This window comes from Lineus longissimus, chromosome 5 (assembly GCF_910592395.1).
Source record: "Lineus longissimus chromosome 5, tnLinLong1.2, whole genome shotgun sequence".
Taxonomy (NCBI): Eukaryota; Metazoa; Nemertea; class Pilidiophora; order Heteronemertea; family Lineidae; genus Lineus; species Lineus longissimus.
Window position 1 is genome coordinate 20,369,414 of NC_088312.1, and position 10,723 is coordinate 20,380,136.

Consider the following 10,723-nt stretch of genomic DNA (forward strand, 5'->3'; position numbering starts at 1 on the left):
TTGTTCTTTTTTTGCATTCACCTTAACCCTTTAGAAAGCTAGGCTATATTATCACGAATACCCTCGAGAGGACTATTTAAGGTATTTTAGCTTTTGTATTATATCCTTACCCCGAGATCCTTATTTTCTTGGAAAAGCTTAACCAGTGATAAATGTTCTGAACAGAATCTGAGTACAAAGCATCAAAGAGCTTGTTTATATAGGAGCTTCTGTTTTATTGATAAATTGCAACTTCCTGCTGAAAAAAGGAGAGATGTAGATGGGGTCTTGGTTTTGTAGGTCTTGGTTTTGTAGGTGGGGTCTTGGTTTTGTAGGTCTTGGGTCTTGGGTCTTGGGTCTTGGTTTTGTAGACACCCCAGATATAATGAGGGTCCTTGAGAACATATCAATACAGATACAATGGTTAAGGTTACATGTATTAGTGTACATAGTTCAATATACTCTGCAGGATATAAAAATAGAACAGATGGGCATTTGCGATATAATATCATGTAAAACATAAAAGCCAATAGATCAACAATAGCATTATTTGTTCATACAACACTCCGTTTAACATAATGAGAACATCAAAACAGACCAACAACGATGTAAAAGTCACAAGCCAAAACAATATACTATCTCATAGCCTAATAGTAGGAGGGGCCTATCATATATAAGTCAGTACAGTATGTATAAAAGGTAGAGATTTGACAACTAGAAATTTAAGGTCAGATCTCTTTCCATTGGATACTCACAAGCTAATTCCTAGTTTTTTAAAATTGACCCTTGGATTTGAAAATTACGTGATCCGTAGAATAGGCTCCATTAAAGATAATAACCTGATACTCTTCGGAGCTTAGAAGTCAGATGGTTGAGTCTGACCCAAATTTTTTGCAGTTTTTTATGGAAGAAAAACTGAGATCTGAGAATTATCGTTCTTCGGTCAAAACTATCAACATGAGAAATGAACATCCGGTGGAGACTCATACAACTTTTGTTCAATGGCAAAACTGTAAACTTTGGTTTTAAGTATTCACTGGTAAAACATCAATACCAATTGTTCTATAAGTAGTAGCACATAATATTTCAGGATACATCAATATACAGTCCAGTATAACAAATAAAGTAAATGGGTTATAGAATGAAGGTTTTGTTAGTACAAAATAAGTGTACTTATTTCAATTTAAGTATCAGCACACTGATGGTATGGTACTACCAGTACCTGAAAAAACATGTCTTCTAGTCTGCTGAAGTCTGGTGTGTGTACAGATCCCAGGTTACCCAATATCTGACTTGACGGACAACCAAGAATCAAATACACACGGCCTAATGGCTCTTTATATGCTGCTGCAGACTCCATTTTTGACTGAACGTCTTACAACAAATGTCGCATTTATAAGGCCTATCACCACCATGATTGCGCAATCTTTGATGGCGGTAGAGATCGCCAATTTGACGATATCGGGCACCACATTGGGCGCACCCAAAAGGTTTCTCTCCTGTGTGGGTCCTCATATGCGTCTTGAGATTCCACAAAAATCCAAAACGCATCTCACAAAGTTCACATTTATACGGCTTTTCACCTCCGTGGACAACGCGTACATGGCGGAGAAGACTGTGCTTAGACGAACACACACTTGGACAAAGATTGCACTGGTAGGGTTGACTGGTGGCAGTAATGCTAGTACTCTCAGGTGAGTGATGCATTCTGGGTATTTGAGGTACGTGTAATGGAGTGAATTGTCCATGAGGTATATTGGTTGCAGAGTCGGGATCTGGTTTGATTTTCTTGGGTGATGATTTTCTCTCCTGCAGGTGGTTTCGTTTCTGGTTCCCTGACATGGTATTCTCGGGTGGTGTTTTTGATGAAGATGTTGTTGAGGAGGATTTGACAAGTTGTTCGACGCAGTCTCGCATTTGAGACAAGGCACTGATGGAGGAGGACTGGAAAATAATTAAATTAAATACAGTCTAGATGAAGCACACTTTCATATCATCAGAATTCGTAAGTAAGTGCTGAAATGACAGCAGCTTCTTCACACCACTAAGTTCCTCCGCTGAGTTCTGTAACAGTGACAGTTATTGTGCTTGGATACAGACCAGTGTCAATCAAAAGATGCTACACAAAAGATGACATCATTATCAACTTGATACAGTCAACTTGATACAATTTACGCTGCACTGGATCTAGCATCAAGTTTCCAAACGATGTGGTCACCATAAAACATGTTTTTCTACACAAGAGTCGTGACAACAATAGACTTACCTGGGACAAAGAAAGATCAATAGCAGTCGAGGACTCAGAGACAGTGCAGGGTACGTTACGGTGGGACGAGCAAGGGCTGCTGTAGTGTCCAGAGGGCACATCTCTTGGGCTTGGACTTGCCGCAGAACTTTGCACAGTTTCTGGGGTGGACATAAAGTTCCGAAGTGTCAGCATCTCTTGCGTGTGGGGCATCCTGGATCTACTCGAATCCCCCCAGAAGAAATTACTCGACATATTGTCGTCAGACTGACAGACCTCGTCATAGTCTAACTCCTGTTTGATTCTGACTTTGTTGACTGGAAGGTGGAGGCGACTAGTGATGCTCGTGCTGGTAGCTTTGATCTCTGGGATGGACAGTGAATCGATGACTGTCTTGGAGCCATGCTTCCCATCAGAGTTCTGAAAACAGAATGAGGAGTTCATAAGAAGAATCAAAAACTGTCTGCTACAACACGTTTTGATCTATAGTCTTTCCAAACACCAAAACAAAGGCCATAAATGATTTTGTTTCTGTTATTTTTGGGCACTGTTTGATAAGGAGACAGGCTAGAATTTTGGCACCTAGAGCTATAATGATTTGACCTTGGGTTTGAAATGAAAGCCTAGCTGTATGAAGCTGAACTATTAGTGACGACATCGGCACATGATATCCTTGGTATGAATACAAACATGCCAAAGCTTTCTTGATAATGGCAATTGTCTGCAATTTACAGCTGAGTATGTAATCAGTTAGAAAAGAGAAACACCTAAGCTGAGAGTGAAGTCTCTGTTCAGGACTAAAACAACACGACATACCTGAGATTTTGACCTCTCCGCTTTGGTAGAGCCTGACAGCATCAACTTGTTGGCATTTTTGTCCTTACTGCCCCTCTCAAGAGCAAGGGCAAGTTTCAGTTGTCCAATCTCCTCATTCAACTTGGTGGATTCCTCGGCCATTTTCTGCTGAATCCTTGCAAGGAGCTCATCTTTGACGATCAGCTCAGTCTGCTTCCGGCCAAGCTCAGTCACAGTCTTGAGGAACTTTTGCTCTACTCTCATAGTTTCTGCCTTTGTCTCCTCGAGCAGTTTATCACGCGATCGCAAATCAGACTGCAGGCGAGAAAGCAGTCGTTTAGTTTGACTCAATTCTTCATCACTCTTTTTCAACAAGGCATTTTTGTTCAATAGTTCCTCTTGCAATGCAAGCTTTTCCTGGTCGATGGGTGTTGCTTGGTTACGGAAAATAAGCTGCTGTTCGCGGTTATTAAGCATAGCTTCTGCTAGAGTAGTCTTGCCCTCTTTTGATATCAGCTCTGCCTGATAATGAGTCATCAGGCTGTAAAGTTCTGTCCAAGTTCGGCTCAAAGTATTACCCTTATTCTCGATTTTCGTTCTCATGTTCTCCAGTAAGTCATTCTCATCTTTTCGTTTGTCCGAGTCCTCTGATCCCCACAAGGGAGGCGATGCTTCCGAGCTGTCCTCACCATGATTTTTTGCCTCAATCTTTTTCTTTGCTAACTGAGCAGTCGATGAGACTTCAATATCTTCTGAATTTTCCTCCATATTAAGGGAGTGTAGTTCAGACATGAAACCTGGAAGAGAAATAGCATCGATAGTTATTCATGTTTAGTCACCCATAGTAACTAGTATCTATAGGTCTAGAAGTGAGGTTATTTATCACTCCATATCATAATTCATACATGTAATGATGTATGTTGACATCGAATATTCTTCTTTGCATTTGTTTTGAGTAAGGGTCTCCATTTTTTTGTGTATATAATACTAATGTTACAGTCACTACAGAAGCAAGTCCATGAAGTCTCTAATACGCTATATTAACTATAGGTTTAGTTAGATATAAACAAACCTCAACCTCATGACCTGGCTGTCATCGATTCATGTCACTCTCTTAATTGATCCCCAGCCCAGAGCTGTTTACATTACAACACTACTATATACACCTTTCCAGAAATGGGGCGCTGAGTGTCCGGAATAGTGATGTCATAAGGGGAAACTCGGTCTTATGGTGGAGGGACAAAGGAGATAGTCATGGTTGACCGACACACTTGAATGCGTTTTAAATGACGGACAAGGGGGAAAAAGTTAGTTCCAATGCAAGCCACCAATTTCAGGAAGCATGTATAAGGTGACACCCTATAGTATACTCTGATAAATGAGATAGTCAATATTGACTATACGTACTAGAGAGCTGGATGAGCATGTTTGCATGCATGCATGTAGGCCCAATACTACTTTATGTATGCAGCCGTATTGCAGGCTATGCAGGATGATATGATGAGGATGAAAAATCATGCATGAAATGAAGCTGAAGAAGTGCAAGTGAAAATCCATCACATTTTCAAACCAAATTTTCACATAAATCTACGAACCTATTTAACAATCCAAAACGTCAGATATATCTACTTGTTCATCATGAAGAGATTCCATATTTACAGATACCGATCAGCGCCGTAGATTTGTTGTATTTGACAGTTTTATTTTGAAGAAAGTGTCAGCAGCAGCAGGTGTTTGTTGACAAGTAAAGGTCAAGGTCACTTTCTGGAGCTGAGTCGAATACAAAATGTGAAATGGAATGTTGGCACAAACGGAATTCCGGATTGGCTTCTATTTTCAGATTCTGACAACAGATCTTGATCAGATTAGGAGAGGACACAATGAGACAATGTCACAATCAGGATTCAAATGACGTTACGCATCACAATTTTGGGTTCCGTCTATCAAGGTTCACCCTCCCGACTCTGTACTTGGGCATCAAATGATGTATTACTGGAGTTGCTGACCGAGATAATACCATGGACTGGCTCCAAGTATTCCACCTAAACTTAACATGTGCCTGCCGGGTCAATGTCGGTACAGCCATGCACAGAAACAATGAACTATGCACAGGTTCTGCAGAGCAATGTCTCAAGCAACCCCAACACATTGTAGTTGAACAGCTGGCAAATGGATGATAGACCAGCAAACTGAGAGTATCACATACTGTGTGTACAACCAGAGTGGACTGACGTATCACACACCTGACGTTGATCTGCTGTTATACTGACATAGTCACATAAAGGATGAACACAGAAACACTTTTCAAAGAAATTTGTATATTCACATAAATATCACTATCAAACATGTCCAACCAATGTTACAATTTTCAGTAATACCGACAACTTTAAAGGTTTGTTGGCTTTTACATTTTTGGTAATACAGTAGAACCTCTCTGATAAGGACACCCTCGGGACTGACAAGTGCTGTCCTTAATAGAGAGGTTGTCCTTAATAGAGAGGTGTCCGCTAACAGAGGTTCCACTGTACAGCATACAAAGTAAGGCCTCGGTTGTATGTTCGAGCACTCCGAGAAAAGTCACTGTCTCCATCCATACCAGGACAACGTCAACAGTTGTTTCCATCACAAGATAACTGATTTTATAAGTGCCAAAGCAATATTGCAGAATTACTCATTATCTCTGAAATATGGGTTGACACTAACGGAAACTATGAGTCGACACTAACAAGACTCTCAGTGTTGAGACTAGTTCACCAGATACATGTTCTCCTCACTGGCACCGCAAATTGAGATTAAAGTCAACTAAAGATATATGCACAACACTATCTAAACCACGTCGGAATCGATGTTTTTTCCATCGCCTTATTCTTCTCTTTAATTGTCTCCGCCACAACTTTCTGAAAATCTTCAACCTGTTTTTCCTCAGGTGGTTTATTTTCTGCAAATATGTCTGGAAATTCAAATTCTGTGTCCCTCTGAAAAAGATGAGAAAGAACTTTAAGCAATTACTGAGGTATGATGAAATATCTTGGGCATTAAACTCAGTCACCCAACAAGAGAGAATCTACACATCAACTAGAAAAATGAAACCTTAGTTCAATCCTTGTCTCACTGCACCAAACTTTCAATAAATCACTTTAGTTTACTTTTAATTGTACATTATGAAAGTAAAACGACTTCTGTAATTTCAGCTCAAGGTGCTTACCAATTGGACATATGCTCTTTTTATTTCGGGTCCCCTCGGGTATTCAAAATTCCAAAGGGGATGTTTTTCTATTGGTGCTGTAATTGAAACAATACAAACATTTTAGACTTAACATTTTGACAGTTTTGGTAGGGAACAACGTTTCCCAAAAAAGTACTTGTTTTTTCAAATGATTTCACTGATCACATCTCATGATTTAACACTTGAACAGCACATGACTATTTTCATACAAACCTTTATTTAGGCCAGTTTTTACACCTAAAACATCTACACCATAAATCTTCTTTAGGTATTGTTTGATGTCCAGGGAAGTCATCCTGAAAGCAAAAATAGCATGGTGAGAAAGGTGAAAGATGATGGAAAGATGTTTTTATTCAATGGTGTCGCTTTCAAACACAAGAAATTATGGTGAAAGACACGACAGAGCCTTAGTTGGAATTACTGTTGCGGCCCATACAGCATCCAACGAGATCTTCAACTTCTGCTTAAGAAATGTTGACATAGCTCTTTCAGATTGAAACACCTGGAATTAGTGTCATAAAGGGATCCAATGAGGAGTTTTAACAGCCTATAGTTATCAGACCAACTCATGAGACCACAGGTAGCACACTTACTGTGGATGACATTCAAAGACAACAGTGTCCTTCGGTCTGTTGTGAACAGTTTTAACCATCTTCATCCAAAACAGAGGCAAGAAGATCCGATGCTGGGGATTCCCTTTCCAGTAGAGAGGATACCGTGGAATTGCTCTTTTCCAAAGTGGACTGCAATACAAAGAGGATGTTCACATACATTTATTCTGCCAAACCTCCGTCTTGGCCGCCACCACAGCGCCATCTATACGACTAAGTTCAAGTTGGTGGATAGCAGACGACATGCCTGTGTCACTAAACACCAGTCGAGCGGAACCAGGTCATACCAAACAATACACAGAAAGGTCTATTATAGCGACATCTCAAGCAGTCGCCGGTTAACACGTGTATTTGATTATGACCTCTAGATAGCAGTCGGCGGTAGTCAAGAGGTTAATGGAAGGCCAGGGCAGCCATTGGGTTAGCAAGTGTATGACAAGAGTACTGCACCAAAAATTCAGCTCGGGCTACCCGCCCCTGACTGGCCAAAGCTTAGCAGAAGACAACGGCAGCAGTGCCACAATCATATCAGCTTGTAAACATCTTCATTTAGGGCTCCCCGACTCCAGTTGACCATGACTTTCATCTACTCTGTCAACAATATAGATAGTGTCATTGATCATCAGGTTGTAGGTCGGTATAAGGGACAGGGATGTTGCCATTGGTGACTAGGTCTGGGCATCATGAGATTGAGAGTATGACTGTATGTCGGGCCAGCAACGACGCGACACTGTGAGACTCCTTCGGCTGTGCGAGCACGATCGAGTGTCCAGTTTACCAACCAGACAACTATATTTGGCCTCATTGCATAGTATTTAGCATTTATTGCATACGGGCACATCACAATCTCCAATCATGATCATGATGACTATCATCCTCAGCATAATTAATCCAGAGCAACATATGCAATAAAAAATGTCTAAATCCGACAAACGGTCTCACAACTAACATGCAAAATGTATGTCCAGAACCTTTTTCGCATTTTCTGACCCATATTTGGACGACAGATTAATTCACTTCCAAACCTCCGATTTTTAAATCAAGAGTATCAACGAATCCGCCTTAAACTCAATAACAAGATAATGAAGACTCGCAAAGGAAAACTATCCAAATAAGTACTTACACCCAGAATTTGGCACTGCGATAACTCGCCCACTTCCCAGACATTTTTTCCGGCGTCTGGAGCGATTCCACAGTTGCCGTCAATTCGCAGGTATCCGGTCGCTTCGCTCCCTTTTCACCCAATCCCCGGGCGCCGGGCCGCGGGTTTTTTTTACAGGTAGGTTCGTACCATTGTGTACATTGACAGCCAATCAGTAGAATTCTGTACTGGGTCCCAGTAACAAATATTGCCTTAGTTAAAGACATGATGTTGTTTTGGGACTTATGTAAGATTAGTTTTCTCCGCCAAACCCAAGGCTGAAGGATTAAAATCTTGTGTTTATAGGCTAACAAATGCAAACACTTCCAAGTGAACCCCCTACAACGAGTGGCTCTTCGTCTCTCCGACTTTGACACCCTATACGAACATATCAATAGATCAACCAGCGGTCCTTGGTGTCGCCGCGTGGGTTACGTCCAGTGAAATTGTTTGCAAAGGTCAGGGAACCATCGACATCCATAACCAGCGTATCCCCTTTTCATGCCAGTTATAGTCGGGTGCTACACCACAGTCGGGATAGTGGCCGCCAAATGAAAGGTTGTTGAATTTAAAATCTTGAAATCATGAGACAGATCGAGTTAATGGTCAAACTCAGGAACGTCAAGATCAAGATTTCCTTCCAATACATTTTCAGCAAGACTTACCTTTTACTTGGACAATCGCAACGTGAATTAAGACTATAGAAACCTGTCACTTAACTTTTCCTGGCAATATGGTCCATCAGAATAGAACCAGGTCAGTATAGCATACTAATGCTGTCTTTATTATACCTTTAAAGGCACTATGGCAAACTTCCATCTCAAATCACATCAAAGTATGTTCGATCAAACACCCACACCGGTCTCCTAATTATCATGATCATACATTATCAAATAATAACATGTCGCCTCCTTTCGGCGAAACCGAGACTGAATTATTCACATTGTGTTCAACTGCGTTCATTTCGCAGTCAATTCATTAGTTACCAATGTATGCCTTAGAGGGGGCGGAATGGCACTGTTTAAACAAGAAGTCTCATCAACAGCCTCCAAGAATATTGGATAGAATGGCACTGTACTGGGTCCCAGTAATAAATATTGCCATAAAGACATATGATATTGTTCTGGGACTTATGTAAGATTAGTTCTCTCCGCAAACCCCAAGGCTGAAGGATTAAAATCTTGTGTTTATAGGCTAACAAATGCAAACACTTCCAAGTGAACCCCCTACAAGAGACGAGTGGCTCTTCGTCTCTCCGACTTTGACACCCGATACGAACATATCAATAGATCAGCCAGCGGTCCTTGGTGTCGCCGCGTGGGTTACGTCCAGTGAAATTGTTTGCAAAGGTCAGGGAACCACGATCTGACATCCATAACCAGCGTATCCCCTATTCATGCCAGTTATAGTCGGGTGCTACACCACAGTCGGGATAGTGGCTGCCAAATGAATGGTTGTTGAATTTAAAATCTTGAAATCATGAGACAGATCAAGTTAATGGTCAAACTCAGGAACGTCAAGATCAAGATTTCCTTCCAATACATTTTCAGTAAGACTTACCTTTTACTTGGAGATGGACAATCGCAACGTGAATTAAGACTATAGAAACCTGTCACTTAACTTTTCCTGGCAATATGGTCCATCAGAATAGCACCAGGTAGCATACTAATGCTGTCTTTATTATACCTTTAAAGGCACTATGGCAAACTTCCATCTCCAATCACATCAAAGTATGTTCGATCAAACACCCACACGGGTCTCCTAATTATCATGATCATATACATTATCAAATAATAACATGTCACCTTCTTTTCGGCGAAACCGAGACTGAATTATTCACATTGTGTTCAACTGCGTTCATTTCGCAGTCAATTCATTAGTTACCAATGTATGCCTTAGAGGGGGCAGAATGGCACTGTTTAAACAAGAAGTCTCATCAACAGCCTCCAAGAATATTGGATAGAACGGCACTGTATACTGGGTCCCAGTAATAAATATTGCCATAAAGACATATGATATTGTTCTGGGACTTATGTAAGATTAGTTCTCTCCGCAAAACCCAAGGCTGAAGGATTAAAATCTTGTGTTTATAGGCTAACAAATGCAAACACTTCCAAGTGAACCCCCTACAAGAGACGAGTGGCTCTTCGTCTCTCCGACTTTGACACTCTATACGAACATATCAATAGATCAGCCAGCGGTCCTTGGTGTCGCCGCGTGCGTCCAGTGAAATTGTTTGCAAAGGTCAGGGAACCACGATCTGACATCCATAACCAGCGTATCCCCTATTCATGCCAGTTATAGTCGGGTGCTACACCACAGTCGGGATAGTGGCCGCCAAATGAATGGTTGTTGAATTTAAAACTGTTAACTGTTTACGTCAATTTACAAGGAGACAAACCTTCATGAATTCATTTTCCACATCGCTGGATAGAAGTGATGGCATCGCGCAGATTTAAAATGATCACTTCCATCTTCACCATCATGACTTGGATGTGCGCCTTTAATTTGTTTGAGCAATTGATTAGGGATAGCAATTAAAATTGCCGTTGAACATGTACAGTACAGTGATAATTCACACCCCCTATGTCTGGCTTGAAATTTCAAACTGCGCATTTCATTCCCGCCTTGATTGTGTGACTATTTCTACAATAAAAACCCTTTTAAACCAACCCATACCTTTATCAGGAATATATACTGTGTCTTACCTTCTGCTGCAGCCGTTT

General features: G+C 40.9%; 2 protein-coding genes across 2 annotated transcripts; both read right to left on the reverse strand.

The window, feature by feature from the left end:
- Nucleotides 1-336: 336 nt before the first annotated feature.
- Nucleotides 337-4,764, reverse strand: LOC135488016 (myoneurin-like). Its single transcript, XM_064772377.1, has 4 exons — nt 4,615-4,764; nt 3,041-3,816; nt 2,246-2,644; nt 337-1,923 (listed from the first exon to the last, which is right to left on the reverse strand). The coding sequence occupies exons 2-4, from the start codon at nt 3,809-3,811 to the stop codon at nt 1,306-1,308; spliced, it is 1,788 nt and encodes a 595-aa protein (XP_064628447.1). The 5' UTR covers nt 3,812-3,816; nt 4,615-4,764; the 3' UTR covers nt 337-1,305.
- Nucleotides 4,765-5,324: 560 nt separating this feature from the next.
- Nucleotides 5,325-8,044, reverse strand: LOC135488335 (large ribosomal subunit protein uL23m-like). The gene is made up of 5 exons (XM_064772909.1): nt 7,980-8,044; nt 6,839-6,988; nt 6,459-6,541; nt 6,225-6,301; nt 5,325-5,994 (listed from the first exon to the last, which is right to left on the reverse strand). Exons 1-5 carry the CDS (start codon nt 8,021-8,023, stop codon nt 5,842-5,844), a joined length of 507 nt encoding a protein of 168 aa, XP_064628979.1. The 5' UTR covers nt 8,024-8,044; the 3' UTR covers nt 5,325-5,841.
- Between the last annotated feature and the right edge of the window lie 2,679 nt (nt 8,045-10,723).

What these genes read in the sequence shown, in the direction of transcription:
- LOC135488016 (XM_064772377.1), bottom strand. Translation starts at nt 3,811, where the DNA reads ATGTCTGAACTACACTCCCTTAATATGGAGGAAAATTCAGAAGATATT. An exon ending in CGGAGAGGTCAAAATCTCAG is followed by an intron (nt 2,645 to 3,040) that starts GTATGTCGTGTT and finishes TTCTGTTTTCAG; the next exon opens with AACTCTGATGGGAAGCATGG. An exon ending in TTGATCTTTCTTTGTCCCAG is followed by an intron (nt 1,924 to 2,245) that starts GTAAGTCTATTG and finishes ATTATTTTCCAG; the next exon opens with TCCTCCTCCATCAGTGCCTT.
- LOC135488335 (XM_064772909.1), bottom strand. Translation starts at nt 8,023, where the DNA reads ATGTCTGGGAAGTGGGCGAGTTATCGCAGTGCCAAATTCTGGGT. An exon ending in GTCTTTGAATGTCATCCACA is followed by an intron (nt 6,542 to 6,838) that starts GTAAGTGTGCTA and finishes TTTTGCTTTCAG; the next exon opens with GATGACTTCCCTGGACATCA. An exon ending in AAAAACTGGCCTAAATAAAG is followed by an intron (nt 6,302 to 6,458) that starts GTTTGTATGAAA and finishes TTTCAATTACAG; the next exon opens with CACCAATAGAAAAACATCCC.